The 24,754-nt window shown below is 35.5% G+C and overlaps 1 protein-coding gene across 1 annotated transcript; it reads left to right on the top strand.

Moving 5' to 3' along the window:
* The first annotated feature begins 21,870 nt into the window (after positions 1 to 21,870).
* Positions 21,871 to 22,311, top strand: LOC145665409 (uncharacterized). Its single transcript, XM_081732715.1, has one exon. The coding sequence runs from the start codon at positions 21,871 to 21,873 to the stop codon at positions 22,309 to 22,311; it is 441 nt and encodes a 146-aa protein (XP_081588841.1).
* Positions 22,312 to 24,754: the final 2,443 nt, after the last annotated feature.

Raw genomic sequence — 24,754 nt, 5'->3', positions numbered from 1 at the left:
TATGTGCTCTTGTCATGATGTGGGGATCCTTGCAATATTGTTATTGGTTTATTGAGTAACCTATCAAACAAAAGTGCCCCTATACACTGTAATTTGTGACTCTATACCATGTTCTTTACCTTTCAATTACATTCATATCTCGAAACTTTTTTTTTTCCTGAGTAAGAAAAAACTTGCCTCTTACACATTGAGGTTTAATTCCTTTTCGTTTAAATCAGCCAACCCTCCGTAACACATACAGAATGTTTCTAAAGGAGGATGTTGTAGTACTTAACGTAATAGGATTCATATTAATGATAATAGAAGTAGAAATTTTTGTACTAACGGAAGCATCCAAATATTAAGACAGCGCACCGACGCTACATTTCAATGACTTCCTCGTCACCTTCATCTTGAGTGACTCTGTAGCCGCTGCATACCGATCTTCAAAATAAATGAGCCAATAGGAAGAGAGTGGACGATAACAAGAAAAGAAAGGGGGGAATCTAAAGCCCACGATTGATATTAAAACCAAAGATTAGCCCCTACTTCGGAATAATTAGTTGACATTGCAATAGAGAACATTCTGAATAAATGTAATTCCCCAATAGTAATGGGAAAAAATTGGAGACAGAGATGTCTAAAACAGGTAACGACGTCATAGGAAATAATGTTTAACGTATCCGGCAAAAAATAAATTCAGGAATATGAATTAAATGAAAAATTACGTAACAAAAAGTATGAAAACCTCCTTAGACACTAGTAGAAGAGCCAGCGCTTCCATTATTCAGATGTATACTTGGCAAATACACAAGTGGAAACACTATCCAAGTCCAGAGCAGTGGCCACGCGTAGCGTAGTCGCTAACGCTCTCACCTTCGGTGCGAGCGGGTCCGAGTTAGATTCCCGGTGGGGACACTCGGTCGAAAAAGTGTAAAACGCTTTTCAGGCCAGCCACCCTGAATGAGGTTTTAGTGGGTTTTCCTCATTCACACTAGGTAAATGCCGGGGTGGTACCTAACTTATAGGTCTTAAGCCGCTTCCTTCCTTCCCCAATCCTTTCTTCTTTCCCTTTCCCCGGATAGTGGGTTCGCCGAGGGATGTCATCCCTCAAACGTGATCGGCTAAATGGCCTTAAGATGACGAGAGCTCAGAAATTTAAAGCCCCCAAGTCCATAACACAGAACCAAGCACTGAGACCCAAGTAAACTCATAATTTGTTTGTTGCAAGACACGGTAGTAGCTACGGGTGTGTAAATAAATATTTTATAAAATACATTCAGTAAATATATCCTTTTTAAGTTATTCTGTGCTTGTTCATAATAAACTAACATGTGCGTCATGAGATCGATTGTGAAATATTCTATTTGCAGAAATACTTGATTAAGAAGAAACACGATTCAAAACAAATAACATTTATGAAACTGATACCACAACATTTCATACTGACAATTACCACTAACTTGTTAAATACTGGACGTAAAAGAATTTAGCCTAAATGAAATAATAGGAACACATTTACTTACTGGAACGCATAAATTAACTCAATAATTACTACTTCACAAAAGCGAGCACAGCAAAAATAAATTAAATAAAACAAAAACAAGAAATAAAATAAATAAATTCACATCTGAAAGTTTTCAGTTACGTTAGCTGTTCTGTTGACTATTTACTATTTGGCAAAATTTAAAAACGGAGTTTAGCAAACTTAAAAAAAAAGAAAGAAAGAAAGAAAAAGAATTATCATAACTTTAGAAAGTACTTTATTCATGCAAAATCTAATAGGAATGTATGTAATACATAATTCACACAAACATACTGTATAATCTTTGTCATAACAGGAACATTAGTTATTCGTCACACATGGATTTTAACATAAGTATTTATGTCATGCTTGATGTTTATAAAAAGTGTAATTATTCTTAAATCAAAATCACACTATACACTGTAATTTGTAAATCTATACTCTATTCTTCAACTTTCAATATATTTATATATCTAAATTCTATTTCTGTTCATGAATAAATAATAATAATAATAATAATAATAATAATAATAAATCTGCCTCAGACATGTTTCATTAAACGAAAACGAAATTCGTTCAAATTTGAATGCTGTCACACAATTAGGTTTAAATTATTTTCGTTTAAACAGGCCAACCCTAAGTAACATATACAGGATGTTTCTAAACAACACCGGCAACACTTGGGAGGTGATTCTTGACAGAAAGAAAAACAGTATAGACCAACCTGTGATCAAAAGTGCATAGTTTGGGAGGTATAGGCTGCCGAAAACGTAAAAAAGGAGAACTTTATAGATAATTATCGTAGTCGGGTCAAGACATCACTTAGGAACTAGTGTTCTATCCAAAAATGCATCTTTCAGAATTATTCAGTACTTGCGCTACAATTTCTAGAGATACAGTTCGGGAATGTTTCAAATTTTCTAAATACTCTTTAACTGGCTCTATGAGAATAGTTGTGCAAGTACCGGAGGATTCTGAAACACTGATATTTGGATAGGGCACAATGATGTCTTGACCCGACTACGATGAGACACATCGTGGTGGAGCTGAGGATATTTAAAGTTCATTTTTCCACATTTTCGGCAGCTTGTAACTCCGCACATTTGGCCACAGATTGGTCTATTAGTTTTCTCTTATTTTGGTGTCAGGAATCACCCCCCGAACGTTGTCGCTATTGTTTTGAAACGCCCTGCGTATGAAAACAAGAATATTCTAATGTCTTTGCCAATATAACGAAAACAGGAATTCAAAACAGATAATCAATCATATAACCGTGACAAAAAGTTTTTACTTCTCATTTTCATTTGTTATAGAGAGCAGTTACAGTAGGTCCACATTTTCCGCATTTACAATTTGAAATGTTGCTGATGCTTTTTGTGCCAGTTCTTCCGTGAATTCTGAAGGGGGGAGACCCATCTCCCTTTCTAGTTTCAACGCCTTCAACTTCTTATGGTAAATTTCAACGCGCAACAATTCGAGTTTCAACTTCTCTTTCTTGGATGCACTTCCTTCGACCTGTCTGGCATACTTTCTCTTCTTTAAAGGAATATTATTAGAAGTTGTTGGCACTGGATCACTCAGTTCAATTTCGGGCATCACAACTTCAGAAATGTGGAAATCTTCTTTTTCAATAGCAGGACTTTCTTCTGGCAGCCGCACTTCTGCATATGACTCCGGAAGGGACAGCCCATCTATAACCTCATTGTCCTCTGCTAGTATAGTAAAAATAAATTCATCCACTGGATCCAGCTTAGTAGCTGCTCCGCCCTGATGTCCGGTCTTCCTGGCGTTGTCTCGTTTTGCCTAGGAAAAAGAAATGTATACAGTAAAAAGCTTTACTTGAGTAATAAAGAAAAGTGCAGAAAATAAAAACAATATACTTTATTAAACCACTACTTTATTAAAAAATATATAATATCCGACTTTTGGGTAAACTGACATCTTTTGTTTTCAGTCGAAATTAAAATATGGCACGGTTATGTGTGTATATATATGTGGCTTCAATCTAAACGGGCCAATGCAACTTTTTTTTTTTTTTTTTGCCAAATAATCGTATTTTTGTCAATTTAAATGCATATTTTCCTGTGCAAGAAGAGCTGTGTCAGCATGGACTAGTTTGAAATGATTTTCCGAATAATGTTTGAAATACATTGAAACGATACACTCAAAAAAATTAAAATGCGTTTTACGAAAAAAAACGTAATTTTGAAACTGGCCCTTTTACATCTGTCACAAATATATTATTATTTTAATAAAATAATTAATTTTAATATAAGACAAGAAACAGCACTGCTTTGTTTTTTTCTGTTTCTATTACATGAAATTACCGACCATCACATCTGAATATACGAGATTATATACCATGGTGGAAAAAAATCAAGATTTTTTTTTATTTAAATCGATTTTTTGATTTAAACCAGCCGTTTCTTCTTTCATAATACGTATCGCAAAATTATAAATAAAACTGGGAAGTAGAATTAAGTGTAAATGGCCCTCGTTTAATTTGAGAACTTTTAAATTGAGGATGAATTTACATCACATTATACTTTTTTGCATTAATTTTTACATAATCCATTAATTTAACTTGCATCTAAGGTTGCCAGAATGTGGCATTTTAAAGCAAGGCAGGTGGACAAGATCTTTCGAACAATACTGTACAACACTGGCGTCTCTGGCATGTAAAATTTGGGGAGACATCGAAGAAAGTTTATTTGTTATTCTGTCGTTAGTAAATAAATTAAATTAGAATTAAATATTAAATATTTTGTACTTCAAAATATTGGGGGGACGCGACCCCCTCGTCCCCCCGCCAGAGACGCCTATGCCGTACAACACAAGATAAGGACAACCGCAATAACCTTCTCGTTCCCACTAATTAAATAAAATAATACATTTTAAAAATAATAAATCTTAATAATAATAAAATAATAAATGATATTACTAAAATATTTCTAAAGAATGAGCAAGACTGCCGTACTTTCTGAGAAAATATATAGTATGAAAAATCCACTCCAAGAGTAAATCCACTTTTGCAAATTTTTCAAGCAGAAACAGCTTACGCCATATTATAGAGTTGTTAGTGAAGTATTTGTTCATGAAATATGAACAAAACCGGCTCAGCAGTTTTCGAAAAACAATCTTTAAAACAAATCATCTCGACATACACAAGAGTAAAAAATATTTTGCAGAGTTTTTCTTTACAGACCGTTCATAATACATTATAGCTTTGCTAATAAAATATTTATGGAGGTATGCACATAAACGAGGATATTGGAAGAGTATGCTTACACATACAATACTTTTAGTGTCACTCAAAATTCGTTTCAATATGCTATATTCTGACAGTAATTACTTATATTCACACTCTCATTCCTTCACAAAAAGTATTTCACATCGTACCTTACCTATAAATTTTCTATTTCGTAGAACCGCCTGCTCGAGTAAACACAATGTCGAGTACTCATTCTATGCAATTACTTATGGACTACAAGGGTTATGTTTAGCAGAAGGGGTCGAGAAGCACGTAAATAACAGAATTTAATGGATGATGCAAGTACTTAGACCTAACATAACGTAACCAAATGTAACCTAACCTAACACAAACTAACCTGAACTAACGTAAATTAACCTAATATTAGTGGAAATAAGCGAAATTCTATCGTTTTCTTGGAAATTATGCTGAACCCTTACACTAATATAGTCTAACATCAAATAACCTAAATACGCCGGGATAATTTTGGAACTGGGGGGGGGGGCAAAATCAGGTAAAATCACCATGTTTACAGGAGAAATGAGTTGATGTTACGTAAGTATAATTACTAAGCACTAACATAACATAACATAACCTAAACTAATCTAACCTAACCTAAAACCAAGCCGAATTTTAAGTAAAGAATTCTAGTCCATCAAATCCAAATATTCTACCCTATTCTAAACTAAACTAACCCAAACTAACCTAATCTACCTACACCATCAAAAGATACAGAACATACAGCAAGAAATCGCGAAATTTAAGTTAAATATTCCGGCTACCCAGTTCCAAAAATATGCCCTCATCTAACCTAACCTAACCTAATGTGAACAGAAATTGTAACATCTTTTAGACAATGGCATATGTCGGACAGATAGAGGCCAGCAATTATTACCAAAAATTTGTTACTTCCTGATAAATTTTCAGTACTTTCTTAAAACTAAGGTTACTTTTGGTTAGGTTATATTAGGATACTTCAGATCAGGTTAGGTTAGGTTCAGAATTGAAATACCGCACCCAATACAGGATCCGCCATAGGTAGGTTATGTTAGGTTCATAATTGAAATATCGCACGTGATACAGGATCCCGCTTTAGGTTAGGTTCGGTTATGTTAGGTTCAGAATTCAAATGTCGCACCCGATACCTCAAAACGGTCACACTTTAATTTGTGTATTCGTACATCCTTACGTATTATTCCGCGAAGAGCAAATAGTCTATCACATATTTCCCACCCCCCAATTGCACACACTGATTTTCGATATCACTACGACCACACATTGCTCACACTTCAATTACCTTTTCGTAACATGGAATGATTTCTCTTGTACCATTCTGTTTTTTTAACCTAATTTTGGCCTCCATCTGTCCGACATAACCCGAAACAATTGCTGGACCCCTTCTGCTAAACATAAGCCGACTACAAATGAAACTACTTACTAATGCTCGGCTTTTCCATAAGCCGTATAAATTGTCACGAGCAAAGGTCCAATCTCTGTTCTCTCCAGCAAGTTCTACAGATTTGGCTTTTTCCAAGACCTCTGTCCATGCTTTTTCTTTCAAACTTTTGCTCAATTTGTTGTCTTTATAGGAACCAAATAATATATGACGTTTCTCTTTCACCACCTGAAGAACTGCTATTTTCTTCTCCTCAACTTCTTTTCTTCCCATTTCTGAAATAATTTACTAAAACTCCTAATTACTAATCCTTTTAAATACAGCGCCTAAAGTCGCACTTGAACATTCAACTGTCACTTTGCAAAGACTTTGCAACTTTGCGGTTGCAGAACATCAAATTGCAAAGTTCTTCAAAAATAATGGTGGAACTCAAAAACTTTTCACTTTGCAAACCTTGCAAAGTGAAAAGTGAAAAGTTGCAAAGTCCAATGGTGGAATAGGCCCCTGGCCTGACTAAAATTTTTGTTACATTACTTTGATTAAAGGGCGACTCCTAAGTGGGTAGAAAAGGTTCAAAACTTGTGCTTAAAATACAGTATCTCACGAGCCTATCAAGTTAGAAAGATAAAACTCGGTATATAAACTCCTCATTAAACTTAAGGGAAAACATGTCCCATTGTTTCAAGGGGAAGAAGGGGCATATTCTATTCATATAAATAAACATCATTATAAAAATGTTTGATTGCTAACTCCTCACCGACCAACTTAAAGTAGACACGGCGCACAACAACTCTGCACTTGAGTGACGTCATGCTGTTCGCGATTTGGTTCCCATCTGACCGTGATTTAGGAGGCAGAAAAGTGAACTTATCAGCGTTGCCAACTGAAATAAATATTCGCCATGAATCTAGAAATTTGAGGTATTATTCATAACTCATACGTTGTACCTTTTCATCTATGTATACCTAAATCATTACTATTAATAATAGACGTTGACATTCCACAAATAAAAATGAAATGTCAAATATTTTTCCATCTATGTGTATGCGTACATAAAGGAAACACTCACCTACATATCTTCTATTCCGGATAAGTCGCCGTCAGTATCCTCCTCTGAATCACTGTTGCTATCACTATCGACACCACCAAGACTGATAACGACCCTCTCAGAAATTTCATCCACAATTTCTTCTGCTTCCCAATACTGAGTTTCAATTTGCTTCACGTGATTACAAACTGATATCCATTCGTTCCTCCCGATTTGCCCGAATCTCATTTGAACATCATTAATTTTGAAAGTTGTGTTTCGTGACGAAACCCATCCTTTCACCAAAGACAAACTTTTAAAATTGGATTGAGTTCCGGCTGGTACGGGTAAACGAAGCACAGAGTGTCCATGGCGTTTGAAAATTTCGTCAATTGCAAACTTTTTAAACCTACTTTGTGTGATTGGATTAAACTATACAGTTCCGGCTTCAGCATATTACAATCAAAAGAAACGTCTTTCTCTGTCAGCCACTGCATCATTTTTTGCTTAGTCGAACCAGAGGTAGGTGCTTTTTCCAAAATAACGTTATGATAGGATGCATTATCACAAACCACGACAGAATTGTGAGGGGCATTTGGTATAAATTTATCTGTAACCCACTTTTCATAATTCTCTTGATTCATTTGATTGTGGTAGTCACCTGTAGACTGACTTGCTTTCCACATTAATAATGCATTGGGTACAAACCCATTTTCCCCTCCTGCATGAATCATAATTAACCTCTGACCCCGAGAGACTGATGCTAATGGACCGTGAGAGCTGTCGTCGGTCCAAGATTTGTTTGAAACTTGAGATGATATGTATGGTTCGTCTACATAAACTATATTTCTCGCTTGGTTTCGATATACCTTTATACGTCTCAATAGGACATTCTTTTTCCCGAATTTCTTGAGACTCGACAAGTACGGTTCTGTTAGTTTTAGTCTTTTTCCACAGAAACCCAAGATCTTTTAGAATTTTTCTAAGGCTTGTGCACCCACCCTGAAAACCTATTGATTCTGAAAGCTTTTTCCTCAGTGTCGAAACAGTAGGAACTGTGTGTTCAGTTTTATAAAAGTCGCAAATTGTTCTCCGAATTCATCACTGTTAAATTCATCTACCCCAACCACAGGTCTCTGACAACGCCGGATTTTATTCGGAGTTTCAAAACAAGTTTTCTTAGCTTCAACTGTCTGCCCTTCCTTTTAAATATTTTTGATCGTCCGTAACAATACCCCTACAGCCTTTGCTGTTCTTTCTAAAGCTTTTCCAACAGGAATTGTGAAGGCACTTTTTCGAGCTTCCATCTCCATAAATTTAATTACATTCCAAATCACCTCTCTAGCCTGTGAATGGATCTTTTTGTGCTTCACTCTGGAGTTTATAACATTCCTAGTCACGTTAATTCACACACCGAGACACCTACAAACTATTACACTAGACTATCCACACTACCCTGAACCGGAATACGATAATAACACCCTCGTAACAAAGACCTTATTTTCAATCTACCAGCATACACGAAACCTAGCCAAAGAACAAACCTCGACAAGCATCGGAAATATCTTATTTCAAAGGGTGAATGAGCAATGTATCTTGTTTTAGACCCTAAGCGAATGGAATGCTACGATTGCCAAAATGTACCGTGTGTTATGTTGACCAACAGATATGTAGGAGGGTTTTTTTTTTTTTTTTTACTCAGTATTACTTAGCATTGTGTTATAGTAGTGTATATAAATCTGAATTTTTGTGTTTTGTAGAACTAAAATACTATGTGCATCTATTCTTTTGTGTGTTAATATCTAGAATTGTGTGGATATATTTGTATGAGTTTTTTATCCTTTTTTTATGCCGGCACGTTCAGGTGTTTGATACATTCAGTTATTCTTAATTTTAATAATTGATTTAAAATTCTCTTATACTTTGGTTAATTAACGCTATGATATGGAAGATAAAAGATCTTTTTTTAAAAAAAAATCGGGAGCAGTACTACGATCAGAAGTCTTAAGTAGGGAAATGATATATAATGTCAGAGCTTACTTTGAGAAAGAAAGATCAAATGATGGTCTATTGTTATCAATTGTACCAATTGCAAAAATAGTAGAGAGGATGTGTGATGCTTTGCAAAGAGGCAAACATTCAGTAATAAACAAACTAGTTTTTTTCTGTAATAAACACTTTAGGATCTACTACTGAGAAGTTTGGGTAATCGCGGTTGGCAACATATCTTGCGCATGCGTAGTAGCAACCATTTCCTCTCATTTTCATCTCACTCGCTCGGGAAGTAACGGTTTCAAAGTGCAAAGTTAGCTTGCGCCGTGTCTACCATGTATTTTCGGTACTTTAATGCACTCAGACCCAGTGGCGGCTTCAGTGGGTAGGCACAGCCCTACCCAGACATTTTGAAAACTATATAAACGCTAAAAGATACACTAAAGAGTAAATATGTTTTCCACTATTTATATTAATGGTAGATAATTGTTTAATAGCATCAACCAATACTGTAAAAGTAATTCCTTACTTTCATTAATCAATCAAATGTGTTTATGTATCCATCAGAGAGGCAGCGGGCCTACCCAAATTAAAACCCTAAATCCGCCCCTGCCTAGGCCTAACTTAGGATCTTATCATTTTTCGGCTCGGAGATGAGAGAAGATACGAAGGAGATGACAAATAATCGAAAACATCGAAATTAGTGTCCAGTCCATAATTTTCATGTTCACTGAAATGAATAGTGACCTATCTCGATACGGTTTAAATCTAAATTCATCCTCTTTGGGTGTGGGGAAGGGATGACATTATAGATATTTGTCATTACGCTTTTATTGAAACGTGAATTCTAAAGGGGGAAGGAATTTACTTTCCATAAACCAATCTTCTCCATGAGAGCATTTCAGGTAGTAAAATCATAAAGCAAATATAATTCAAATTATTCAGAGATTCGGTTCCAGGTATGTAATAATAAATTAGGTTAGATAGTGTTGGGATAGGTTAAGTTACGTTAGAAATCTAATCTACCTTAAACAAACATAATTCAAAGTATAAAGACATTCCGGGTATATAATACCAAATTAGGTCGGGTTTGGTTATTATAGGTTATGTAACATTAGAAATCTAATATAACCGAACCTAACCTAACTTAATTTGGGTATGTTAAGTTAGGTTAGGTTAGAAATCCAACCTAACCTTTTGTATTTAGTGTGTATTAATCAAACTGCCAGATATCGTCACTGCAAAATATTTCCTTTACATTATTACAATATTCGTTTATTACTCAATACAACACACTGTACATTATGTATTACAGGTTACAAGTTGCACAGATATCTATAGAGTGGTATACATACATAAAAGAACCACCCTCACAGGGGAAAATTTGCAGTTATTTGTCCTCCACTTTACCCTTCGATTTCTTGGAATTTAGTTTTCGTGGCTTATCCCCCTCTGTCTATCAGCTCTTCAATTATACGAATAATGGCTTAAGTGCACTTTGAGCAGAACAAGTGATTTTATCACACGATGTTGCATTGGAGAAGGAATAAAATCAAGGTAATTTGTACGTAACAAGAACGGTTCGTTTAGACAAGATTAGGTTAGGTTAAGTTCGGTTCGTAATAGGTTCCTATGAATGTTCTGCTCAAAGTGTACATTGAGCATTTTGCCAGAATAATGATTCAGATACTAAACGAAACCTAAGAATATAATTTAAACTAAAGAATATATGAGAGGATGCATTTATATTCTTGTTGGTACCCCCTTCCACCTCGCTGTACGTACATAAACTCCTTAAGTTTCAGGCCCTCAGAAACAAATGTCAATAAAGTAAAATAAATGATTGTTACACACCTGTTTTTCAACTTGACTAACATATAGTTCATTCCCCCCCCCCCCATGCCAATTTGGTATTAATAATGAAGGAACAGCGTCAGATCTTAAACACTACTATTGCGGGAAACCGAGAAGCTCATTTTTCAGACCCTTCGATAATCCTGTTGGGAAAGGTGAGCTGAAAATATTTGTATGTTATCCATATTAAAAGTGTTCTTTTACTTGCAATGGGGAATCCATCTTCTTCGAAGTTCATCATTTTTAGGGAATCGATGGAACATTATTTCATTTGTATTGCTTCCTTTGTTATTAAAATGAGCTGCTGCGCAATTAAGATGGTTTTTGACCATCTTGAAACAGTAGCGTAATTGTTTATGAGTATTTCAGTTGTTCTGTTCAAAAATACCGCGATACTTCCATCTGACGTCACCAGCCTCAAAGTATCCTGTGAAAAATGAGAGCAGAAAAACTGAAAAAATGAAATGAAATGAAATCTTTAAGTTTTATGTCCCACGATTATGCCGGTTAGGCTAAAGGAGACGGTGATGATGAGAGATGAGTGAAATGGTGGAATGAAGAAAGTGGGAGGAAACGGGAGAACCCCGAGAAAACCCACGAGCACGGTGTTTGTCCACCACAAAGTTCACTTGGCAGAGACTGGGATCGAGCCAGCAGAAAAACTGAATCAAGAGTCCCCTGATGGGCTACGTCTCTATATTTGTTTTAATTATAAATTGTTTGAAATAAAAAATGTACTAAAATCAAGGATGTTATAAAATAGAGGATCTGCCCATATTAAATTCATCCTATTAAATCAATGAAGCCAAAAAACAACTGAGCATCGCCAAGTCTGTTTGGCTACTCTCGTTTCTTGCATCGTCTGATTGGCTATTTTCGTTTCCGCCATGATTGTTGGCTCAATACATTCCGATACTATTGGCCAGAGTGGGCAGAGTAGGGGTGGCGAAACTGTGACGTATGGCTTCAAGATTTTGTGGTAAGGGCAGATCCTATATTTTATAAGATCCTTGATTAAAATGGCACGAGCCAAGATGGTCGAATTTGCCTGTTTTAAATAAAATTGTTCCTTAATTATTATTATTATTATTCCAATTAATGTAATAATAAAGAAGGATAAGCGGCGCATGAACATATTGAAAATGAAATATAGTATATGAAACTTGTAACAATTATAAAATTGTCCAAAGCAATGAATTGTAAATAGTAAAAATTGAATTAAAAAATGAAAGCAAAGCTTCCCAATACTTAGTGTTTACAGCGCCATCTCTTATCCTTAGTTATTTCTATTTTAGTCACTAACTGCAAAAACAGCAGAAAATCGGAATTTAACAGAGAAGAAAAAAGACAACTGGCTATTGTTTCACGTCCATTAACGACAGTACACTGCTGGTGCAGATTAATTATAACCCAATATTAACTTATACAACGAAATAACAGAAAAATGTCATAAATGCAATGCTAACTATAACTAATAAAATTTTGATGTTGGTAAAGATAAACAACAAGGGCGCATCCAAAGAAATATAATCTTATACTGTAATGGATATCAAAAGAGGCCATTATATATGTAACATTTCGTCAAATGTTACTTTCTCAATTTTAAGAAAAAATACATTTTTTCTCAAATTTGAGAAAGTATTTGCACCCTCAGAAATGAGACATAATTCCTCGCATTTGAGTCATTATTTCTCACAATGATTTGAGAAAACTGAAATCTCTCGTTTAAGAAAGTATTACTCGGTTCACAGGTAAGAAACGGATGTTTTCAAAAATGATAATTTTTTTCTCGAATTTAAAAAACTGTTTAACAGTTCAGAACATAGTAAAACTAGTTAATGAGAGGCTAAGAATGTAACCACATATATTGCGGTAACTCAGGTTTCAAGTTGGCATTCTACTGAAAGAAATTTATTCTTGCACAACCAGAAATTACTTGATACTAAACTATGAAAACTAGAACACATACATTCTGGGGTTTCACTACGTGCAGTAATTTATATACACTTAAACAGATGATACATTAATAAAACGTAATATAAGTTTATTAGATTAGTAATTTCAGTGTAAGAGGCATGAAATGAAGTGCTTTGTATTTGGTGTTCAGATAATTCATTCAACACCCTCAAAATATCTGGTTACTCCCCCAAACAGGGAATTCATTACAATTCATTTATTTTTTTTTCCATACAGAAGTCACACATGAAATTTTCGGAAATTCCAACCAATCTTTTTTGCGTTTGACTAGTTTGAACGAAGCACACTACGATATTGCAATTCCCCATCTCTTAAAAATCGTAAGAGAAAAAGCATCAACTTTCAATCATCCACTTCATCTTTATCACACAACAAAATCAGTTGCACTTTAAAAGATCTGTCCCTAAGTAAAATTAAAGAAGAGAGAGGGATGTATCTAATTGCCATATATCAACAGAATGATCACAAATTCCCGTTATCCTCTGTATATTACATAGATGTTAATGGATTGTTGTTTCTTTTTTGAAGGTGCTGATATACATCTAAATCATGGCTGATGAGTATACTTCCACCGTGGAGAAACGGGTCGTAAGGAGCACGTGGGCTCATGAACGACTCCATCTAGGAAAATCAATTAGAGATATTCAGCAGACTTTCACTGTAAGGTTCCAGAATCCTTTCCCTTCAAAATCAACAACTTTACGGTGGGAGAAAAGGCTGTTTGCACATGGTTCCATAAAAGATAAGCTCCGCTCAGGACAAACAACAACACAACTAGAAACGTATGTGGAGACTGCAGCATCTGTCGAACGTTTGCCAAAAAATGTCCATTCGTAAGTGGTCACAGGAATTGAGTATTCCATACTCGACACCACAAAAAAAAAAAAAAAAAAAAAAAAAATTGATGAAGGATTTGTAGTCATAGGCATTTAAACTTCATTTGTAAACTAATTGAGTGATAGTGACATGCAAAACGTTAGCAGGCTTGTAGGTGAATCCTCGATGTCTTTACAACTCTTTCTTGAAGGGGGAATTTTTTTTCTCTCGGACGAGTGCGCAATATATCGTAGTGTAAAAAGCTAGAAACGTTTATTTCTAGAGTAAAGAATACCCACATATTTATGATGAATATAACCCACCACATGTCACGATCTGAACTGCAATGTCTACAACCCACTTCGTGAGTGCATATTTGTTTGACGATGCGGTGAGTCACATTGCGTATCCCACCATATTACATAATTGGTTTATTCTATATCTGCCAGATCGGGGATTGGTCCGTCGTGTATGGTTCCAGAAGGATGGAACACCAGTTCATTATGCTATTGCCGTTAGAGATTACCTCAATGAGGTATTTTCTGGTGAATGGGTTGAACGTGGTTGTGCCCATTTAATGGGATCTTTTGAGTGATCATCTCGGAATCTTAATCTATCATCTTGCGACAATGCATTATGGGGTTCATTAAACAAAAGGTTGCTAATCATTACTAGACAGTTGACAAACTTAAAGACGGTGTTTGACGTGCATTTACTGCCATCATGGCAAGAATGTTGAGCATTTCACATCGTACATGGAAGAGAATCGCACTCAGTTATGAAAACGATGCTGTACACACAGACACTCTGGAATGAATAGTAAAGAATATTTACGCTACCTCAAACTTGTCCGTTGTCATGATACCACATTAATACAATGAGACCATCTATGAATATGTGGGCACGCGACAGAAGGTAACAGGAGTTTGTGATCACTCTGTACTTTCTAGAAAAATGAAATATTTTCTTTCAGCTTCAAGCTACAATAATGTTGAAAACGCTAGACAGCAATTAGATAAAATAAAAAGTAAAGCGGTTAAGTAAAGCTTGTTTTTTATATAGTGCCAAGCTATAGATCATTTTGGCATTAAAAATGAAATTTTGACTAAATGGCACTTAGATCGCTTTTCACGATTTATCTTCAATTTCTTTTATACTTTTAGATTTCCGTTCGTTAAAAACCTTCTATTATCTACTGTAAGTGACTAGACTTAGTGAGGGTTAGCGTGTAGAGTCACTCCACAAAGACTGCGCGGCATAACGAGTCCTTTGTTGTATATGCCTATAAGAAACAAACTTAGATGATATTGATCTTCATTATGTAAGTTTTAATTCTATAGCAAAATTACACAATGAAAATTTACAACTTTTTACCACTTCTTCAGTTTTTTAAGCGAAAATTTAGATCGAGAATAACTTTTTGTAAAACGTACTCTTACGCAATAAATAAGGCGTACAGCGGCGTAATATTTTTAACGGTTTTCATTACATCCACTGCACGTGCGAGGGAGATGTTTCCAGCATTGTGATTGCTTTACAGTTCTGCATACTTCTGCGCAGTATTCCCCACTACGTGGCATTACCCTGTGTCACTATAAAATACTTACGTTTTATTCCATTATCACATTATGAAATAATATTAGAAAATTTAGTCTGATTATTTTATATTCTGGATCCATTGTATTTGATACATTTCTCAATTGTGTAGTGAAATGCATCTTTGTTATGAGTACAAGTAAACACCTGGTATTGGTGCATATTTTACTTATGAACTAGAGGAAAACACAACGAAAGGGAAACTAGCTCAGCACTGGCTGATTACTGGCTACAGCACGTATACACGCAGTAGAATTAGTGCAAACTATGTGTACTTAGTAGCTATAGATAAATTAAGTGCTTTAGCGGGAATGATTGAAACTGAATCATACACACTAACCACAACACAATATCATTCTTAGGAAGTTTGTAGATGGAGCAATTTGTTAGGAACAAGAAAACCAAGGTAGAAACAAAAACTTGAACAAAAATACAAATTTAAGAATAAAAATGATAATAATATTTAGAGGAATAGCTAGAAAATTGTGTGGCAAAATAAAGGGATTTTTCCGTACATGGGAGAGGTGATAATTTGTAAAGAGAAATTATGTCCGTCATGTTTTTAATTCTAGGCTACGGAGAAACAGTATAAACCTTTCCATCCGAGCCCGGACAATCGTGCGTGTAGCTTTTCTGTATTACACAAGCAAGAATTTTTCATTTTTCACGCTCAGTACGGCTTCAAAACACGCACAATTATGCGGGTCCACTTCCTCGGAACCTACTATGGACCTACGCAGTTTCTAAATAAAAATGTTCTATACATGTTTCATGTAGTATGGAAAAAACGGTTTCATGAAAATAATCTAAGAATTTCTACTCCAGTGCAGAAAGGGAATGTTAGAAATTGGCGAAAATGAGATAAATCAAAATTGGAGATGTTCCTGTATGTGTCATGCTCCACCTCCGGGTAACTTTGTATAAGTCAATTCTCAACGTGAGACCGATAATCACGTCTTGTTGCTGTTAGTATATGTGATTCATACTTATGCTTGTTAAAATAAAAAAAATGTCTACTGAAAATCTGTTTTCTGAATTATACTGTTTCTCGCGCACCGTCTTGAATTAATCTTACGCTTTGACTAGATTACCGCGTAATTCTTCTTTTTGCTGCTGTAGTTGTTCGTAACAAATAGTCAGATTCCTTTCCTACGTAATTCTCTCTCTCTCTCTTGCTCTTTCGTTATCTCTCTATCAATTTTTCTCTTATTTTGGAGCACACACATCTATGTGGGACAAATAAGTAAAAAACCTTGTTAAATATCTAATTCTTAAAAACGATTCATCTCAATGTGACAAAAGAAGATGTACACTAAAGGTTAATCAGTAGGTAATTGTTAGAATAATATAGATGTCTGTCATCTTGAAACTACACAAAAATGCTGTCGATAACTTGAAATAAAATCTCCATCGAAAGGTTCCCATCATCTCCATCTGCATCCATCTCTCATTTTATTGTAACAGGGCCATTTTTACAAGTAATATGTGGGTAGCTGCTTGCAATATTTTTTACACTCTTATAATATATACTGCTATTTAAGATTGCACTTAAAACTCCAACTGACAAAAGCAGTATTAGGCCAGCCAATAAGGGATGATTTAGGGTCGAATAAGGTAAAATGGTGGAAAGCTATAACAAATTTTATAAAAGTGTCCATAACAACACACTAATTTTCAACCCCTTTACCATCCAAGATTTGGACGCCATCTTGGAAAAATGGCGCCATAAAATAGTTTTTTTGGTAAATATCTCGCTACAAAATATAATCTACATTAAATTCTCTACAAGAAATTTTCTCCTCGTTTTTTCTCTAGGATGCACCGTTTAGATGTTATAGGCATGGCTAATTATGCATTGTTCTTTCATCGTCGCTTTGTAGCAGAACATTAACAAAAATTTTCTGATACTATTCTGTTTTAGTGATTTTCTTATGTAAAATAAAAATTAATTTATTTTTCATTCATTGCAAGTATGACTAAGGATAAGTAATCAGGTGTATTAGATCATGTATGTTCAACATATCAGCTGAAAAATGTCTCGGTGATAGTGTTACATGTATAGTAAAAGAAAAGGGAGTGAAAACATTAGTAACTGCAGTATTATATTGAAAGATGGAAACGAATGACAATTTAAGAGACAGAGAAGTGTTACGCTTCATGAAAAGTGTAGAAATGTTTTCACAGAAACGAAAATAGCAAAGTGTTGCTACCACAACCTACTGCATTACCTACACAGATAACCATTAGATGAGAAGTACTAACAAGTAAGATTTAATTTTCAGGAAGCCTGCCAGTTTTGTAGACAATGTACATCAGATGAATTTTTAAAGAGACAAAGTAAAAAAATGTAAGTGAGCGTGAGAGTGTACATGGCGTCGAAATCATTTAAATTAAAGATTCTATTATGAAAGCAGCTGACAGAAAAAAATGACGACTTGGGAAGGAAGTTGGTAATAGGATTGGCGATGTTCATGATTTAGTTGCTCAGAGAAGTATATAATCAGAGAAAAATACTCAGAACATATTATTATATCAACAAACAACATAAAGCACATAATTTGCTTCCGTGATACAGGCATAAAATTCTCACGGACGCATGACATGATCACCAAAGCATATGTATATGGAGAATCATAACGGCAACCGGACAAATAATTGCTGAAGATATCAGAACCCAGGTTTACGAAACTGATGAATAGCTATCAACAGATAATCTTTGAATGACAATTCATTCGTTCCTGGTACCGTAAAATGCCTTTTCGGCACTATTATCTTGAAAAACACAAAATGGAATAGAAAAAGTATAACAATTTCTCACGTCATAATTGCAGCAGCTGCACCAAAATATGTTTTATCAACATGGCAAGTAGAACTTGCCATGCATCTTAATCAAACGTATGGTGATAAGCATACTCTTAATGTTCTCTTATCGTTAGGACTGTGTGCATCATATGCTGAGGCAGAACTATTTCAAGTTTCGGTTCTTCTGTACCCTGCATTCTTTATTTGTTGAGATAATAATATCTTCTGAGTACTTTTCTTTCAATTTAGTTCTTATTATTTATTTTTTTCAGTTAGCAGTGCATCATCATAATCTTGAAAAAAAAAATGAATGTAAATTGGCATTCATCTTTGTTAGCTTCAAGGTTATTGAAAGCATGAGCCATGGCATTTAAAAGAACATTATCTTCCGGACGATCACGTTTTATTTCAGATGAACTCTTGTAGAAGTTTTTCATGCATGAGGAATAAAATCTGGCTTCAGCAGCAACTAAATCATGAAATTGCCAATCCTAATACTAACTTCTTTGCCCCAGTCGTCATTTTTTCCGTCAGCTGCTTCCATAATAGAATCTTTTAACTTGAGTGATTTCCACGCCATGTACACTCTCACGCTCACTCACAAGTTTTTTTACTTTGTTTCTTTAAAAATTCATCTGATGTACATTGTCTACAAAACAGGCAGGCTTCTTGAAAATTAAATCTTAGTACTTCTCACCTAAGGGTTATCGGCGTAGGTAATGAAGTATGTTCTGGTAGCAACGCTTTGCTATTTTTGTTTCTGTGAAAACTTTTCTACACTTTTCATGAAGCGTAACATTTCTCTGTCTCTTAAATTGTCATTCGTTTCCATCTCTCAATTTAATACTGCAGTCTATTAATGTTCTCACTCCCTTTTCTTTTACTATACATGTAACACTATCACTGAGACATTTTTCAGCTGACATGTTGAACATACATGATCTAATACACCTGATTACTTATCCTTAGTCATATTTGCAATGAATGAAAAATATATTAATTTATATTTTACATAAGAAAATCACTAAAACAGAATAGTATCAGAAAATTTTAGTTAATGTTCTGCTACAAATCGATGATGAAAGAACAATGCATAATTAGCCATGCCTATAACATCTAAACGATGCATCCTAGAGAAAAAACGAAGAGAAAATTTCTTGTATAGAATTTAATGTAGATTATGTTTTGTAATAACATGTTTTGTTATAAAATGCTTTCCATGCGAGATATTTACAAAAAAAAACTAATTTTTGGCGCCATTGTTCCAAGATGGCGGCCAAATCCGGGATGGTAAAGGGGTGAAAAATTAGTATGTTGTTGGGGACACTTTTATGAAGAAAATAAAATTTGTTCCGACCTTCCACCATTTTTTCTCCATATTCGACCCTTCATTGACTGGGCTATATATATATATTTATATATATATTGAGAATATATATTTGTGTTACAGTTTCGGCTATGTAACATAGCCTTTCTCAGACAAATTATCCTCTCTATTTAAGGGTGTACTATTTATGTTGAGTACATAAAATAAATAAATAAATAAATAACCTGTTTGACCAGAAGAAAAGTTATCAATTTTATACGAGAATGACCAAATATGATATGTACATTTTTGTATAGCAAACTGGATTTCAACCTTATGAATCAAATCAGCAGAAGGATGGTAAAACTTGCTATGTCACGTTTTGACCATTTTATGCTCCTTTCTCCTGGCGTTGGTTACGGTGAGATGTATATGCTGAGATTAGTTAATGATGGTCTAATTACTAATTCCCTATTTAACAGTATATAATTAATTTTCATAATTAGTTTTTACAACTATCTTAAACTTACAAGCAAGGTTTTTCAAGTGTCACACTCCGATTTGCTTGAAATTCCTGGAGTGAATAAAGGAATCAACGTATGAATTACGTGTTTCTATATCGGTCAACGTGGGGAATGAAGGGGTAAACATCCCCTAAAGTGTGAATATAGGGAATTAGACACATTTTAGCAAGGCCGTAACTAGCAAAGCACAAAGGGAATGTGCTTGAAACTCCTGCACTGAATAAAGGAATCAAAATAGGACATACATATTTTTTATATCGGCCAACGTGGGGGATGAAGGGGATAAACACCCCCAAAGTGCGAACATAGGGCAATATGACACATTTTAGCAAGGCCATAACTATCGACGCACAATGGGAATTTGGTTGAAACTCCTGGAGTGAATAAAAGAATCAAAAGTAGGATATACGTTTTCTTTTTATATCGGCCAAAGTGGGGGATGAAGTTAGTGAACACTTCTCTAAAATGCGAACATATTCAACACTACACCTGTTAAGAAGACCATAACTAGTTACGCCAATAAATGTACACACTGGCTAATGTTGGAAAACAGCTATAAGTTTGATCAGTTTACGTGAAAGAATATTGATCAACCGCTAAAATGCTCACAACCACGTTTTTTGAGGCCGTAAATGAAGCGAGGTTATGCTTCTGACTTCCCTGACGAGCCTGCCGCTACAAGTCTACGTCATGCAGCGGTAAATGTGCACCGACGGCGGCTAGAAAGTAGTGAAGTACGGTGAGCGACACCTCACACAATTGTCTTTGCGTGTTCCACCTGAAGAGAGTTGGTTTTCCCAACAATACGACTGTTTTCGGGACGTTATTTTCTTGTAGTGTTGCATAACGTGTGTTACGACAAGCTGTTTCGTTTTTCACTCAATAATTCAACTGCGCTTCTTTCGTAATCCAAGTCTACAGACTCACCAATCATAACACTGCAGGTCACTGATGCTCTCCTTCGCACATATTCCTCGTAAGTTTCATGCACTTCTCCAGAGTCGGTGATATCATTTGGTTTCATGACATCCTAATAGAAATCAAAGTGTACAGTCACGTCTTCGTTGTACATTGACATGGCTCAATCTGTAGCGTCATAGATCAATTCTCGGAGGTAGTATGCAAGGTGTATCTCTGCCTTGTTTGGTGGTGGCTGTGGAACATCTACAATAGCAAAATAGACTGCAAGTAGACGAATAACATTTAATGGGTTTACACCCATCTTGGATAGGGCCATACAGCTTTGACTTATTACGTCCCAATAAACATAATTATAAACATGCCTTATTGTGCATATATATATGTATATATATATATATATATATACCGTTCAGTGCACGTCATCAATGATATATAGGACACAAGGCATACGTTTAACACATTGACCATTGTTCGCTGATAATTTATCGGCACACTTGTACTTGAATATATTGCTCTGATAGACGCTTTACTCTGGCGTGATTGTCTTTTTGTTAATACTATACACCGTGTCCGAGAATTATCTATACAAATTTAATCACGCCAGAGTTAAAGAAGTTAAGGTGATATTGACATGCGGTTTGTTGCATTCAATGCAGAAAGACTTAAAGTTTTTCCTTTTACAGTCGGTTTTGTGCATTCAATGCAGAAAGTCTTACAGGTTCTTCTTTTGTCTTTTACAGGTTAGCAAACAATAAATGAAGATGTGGACACCAGAAAAAAAAGCACAGTGTGTTGCCTGGTACATAGAAACGAAGTCGGAGACTCGGGTGCAGCGGAATGTAAGGACCAAGTATGCACGTGATCCTCCAACGAGAGCTACAATTAAAGCTTGGTATAAATAATTCATGGAAACGGGAAGTGTTCTGCACCAGAAAGGAGCTGAAAGACCAAGTACCAGTCAGGAAGATGTGGAAAGAGTGAAACAGATCTTTGTGCGTAGTCCAACAAAATCTGTTCGCAAAGCGGCGAGAGAATTGAATATGCCCAGGGCTACGGTTCATGATGTTTTTCATAAACGGCTGAAGCTGCACGCCTACAAGGCACAACTCCTTCAGGCCTTATTGCCAACCGACAAACCTAGACGTACTGACTTCGCTTGTTACATGCTGAACCGCATTGAGCACGATAACCAGTTCCTGCAAAAGATTTGTTTCAGTGACGAGGCAACATTCCATGTGTCTGGGAAGTTGAACAGGCACAATGTTCGCATATGGGGATCCGAGAACCCTCATGTAACACGTGAGATGGAGCGCGACAGCCCTAATGTAAATGTAAAAAAAAAATGAAATGAAATCTTTAAGTTTTACGTCCCACGGTTATGCCGGTTAGGCTAAAGGAGACGGACCTAACGTAAATGTCTGGTGATGGTGTGGGTTAATGCTTAATCGCATTATTGGACCTTTCTTTTTCGCTGAAAATTCAATCACAGGTCAGGTCTATCTGGATTTGCTCCAGCTTTATGTGATTCCTCAGTTGGAGGATCTGCAACCAAACATTCTGTTTCAACACGATGGAGCTCCGCCGCACTGGTCTTTAGAAGTTCGAGAATACCTGGATGAAGTGTTTCCCAATAGGTGGATTGATCGCGATGGTCCGATATCATGGCCTTCGCGGTCGCTGGATCTGACACCACTGGACTTCTTCCTGTGGGGGTACCTTAAGAACATCGTCTTCGCTACGCGGGTAGCAAACCTTGAACAGCTAAAGTAGCGTATCCTTGCTGCTTTTCAGACAGTAACTGATGATTTGCTGCAGCGCACATGGGCTGAAATTGATTTTCGTCTGGATGTGCTTCGTATTACACATGGTGCCCACATAGAGGTGTACTGAACATGTAAAAAACTTTAAGACTTTCTCTATTGAATGCAAAAAAAACCGCATGTAAATATCACATTAACTTCTTTCAATATAACGTCGTAAATTTGTATAGATAATTCTCGGACACCCTGTATAATGTTCCACTTGCAACACTCTTATCAAAGATAAAACGAATTAAATTTAGTGTCCAATTTTGTTATGGATTTTTCGTAATTATAATTTAATTTTTAGTATCGTCTGACGTAACCTTGCTCTAAACACACAAGATATTGCTTTCTAAAACAGGTACAAACGACAATTCAAACTGTAAGAATTCGAATCTTATCTTTCATCTTGGCCAATATTTACAAGGAATCCATCTACTGTTTCCGTAAATCTCTCCATAGCAACAAGAATTCGTACCACTTTCCACATTGCATGCAAATGACAAATATAAGTAATTGATCTGTCATTTGCGAGAAGTAACGACAACTATTACATTGTTATTCACTTATTGTTTCTTCCTCTACTAATTTTAAAAGCGTCCAGCGAATTAAAAGAGTGTGTTGCTCGTTATTGTGTTTCCTACATGGTGTTATATTGAGCAATGTTCACAGTTTAGGGGCTGTTAATCTCCTTTATCCCGCACGTTCGCCGATATAAAAAACACGTATGTTCTAATTTTGATTCCTTTATTCACTCCAGGAATTTCAAACAAATTGGGGTGCGAAATTTGAAAAACCTTACTTGTTAGTTCATATGAATGAAATTTGCATGCCTTTAACAATGTACTTATCATGTTTTTCATAGTGGTATGATTTAATATTTATTGGCTGTATTATATGTGGTACCACTTAGAGCCATAGAATTTATTCTTTTCAATTTCCTTACAAACTACGCCTAAGAGTTTATCCTGCAATCACGTCATTATGTTCAGGTCAATGTCATCTACCGATTCTTTTGTGACTCATCTCTGGACAACGTTATTCTTAAAACAAAAATTAAACTTTTAGAAGTTATCAGAGTTAATGGCTATTTCCCATTTTAAACTAGGAACTGTCACTATGTTATTAGTCATCTGATGCATGTATCAATGTGGGACATTATTTTATTTAAACAAAAACTAAAGTTGGTAGTTAACCATAATTTTTGGCTATAGCTCATTACTGTGATCACACTAATGCAGTAATGAAGAGGAAGAGGATTGCACATCATAGTATCTGTTTTACCTTAGAATGTGGCGTAGTTCTACAATATCAATTTTTAGATTTCCAGACATTTTTTGCCATTTTTCTCGAAATCTACGCATGATGTTTAAGTTTTACACTCGTTCAAATCGTTATCTTCAACTTATTGAGATCTATCAATTAAACGCTATTAATATTCTAAAATTAATTCTTGAATATCGACATTATCTCACCTAAACTCTACCATAGACCACTTGTCATTGTGGGTAGGCACCTACTTTTCGTAAACTGCCTGTCTACTGAACTATTACATTTGGGGTGGAATTCTTCAAACTTCGCTAAAACTTAACATTGCTGCTCAAAGTACCTTATCTTAGAACCTTGTGTAAAAGGGTGACCATCGTTCCACAATATCTTGTATTATTCATTTTAGCAAATAGTGGTCTCGCGCAGGTAGTAGCTAACGTTCTTACCTTTGCTGAGAACGGTTCGTTTCCATTTTTACTGAGGACTCTTGGTTGAAAACACAATAATCTTTTCAGATCAGCCATCCTGAGTGAAGTCTTTCTTGGTTTTCGTCGTAAATGCCTGGCAAATGCCGGGATGATACTGGAATCTAACTTACAGGTCCCAAGTTGCTTAATTCCTTCCTCATTTCTCCTATCCTTTCATCTTCCCCGTTATTGTGTTCATCCCTCATGTGTAACGGGCTTAAGTCCTTAGATGCTTGTAATACCTAGCAATA

The sequence above is a fragment of the Thermobia domestica genome, chromosome 11 (genome assembly GCF_964235325.1).
Source record: "Thermobia domestica chromosome 11, izTheDome1.hap1.1, whole genome shotgun sequence".
NCBI lineage: Eukaryota > Metazoa > Arthropoda > Insecta > Zygentoma > Lepismatidae > Thermobia > Thermobia domestica.
Note: the sequence above shows the minus strand (reverse complement) of the source record. Positions and strands in the feature narration are given on the sequence as shown.

Excerpts from the sequence above, each read along its gene's own strand:
- LOC145665409 (XM_081732715.1), top strand. The coding sequence starts at position 21,871 with ATGGAAACGGGAAGTGTTCTGCACCAGAAAGGAGCTGAAAGACCAAGT.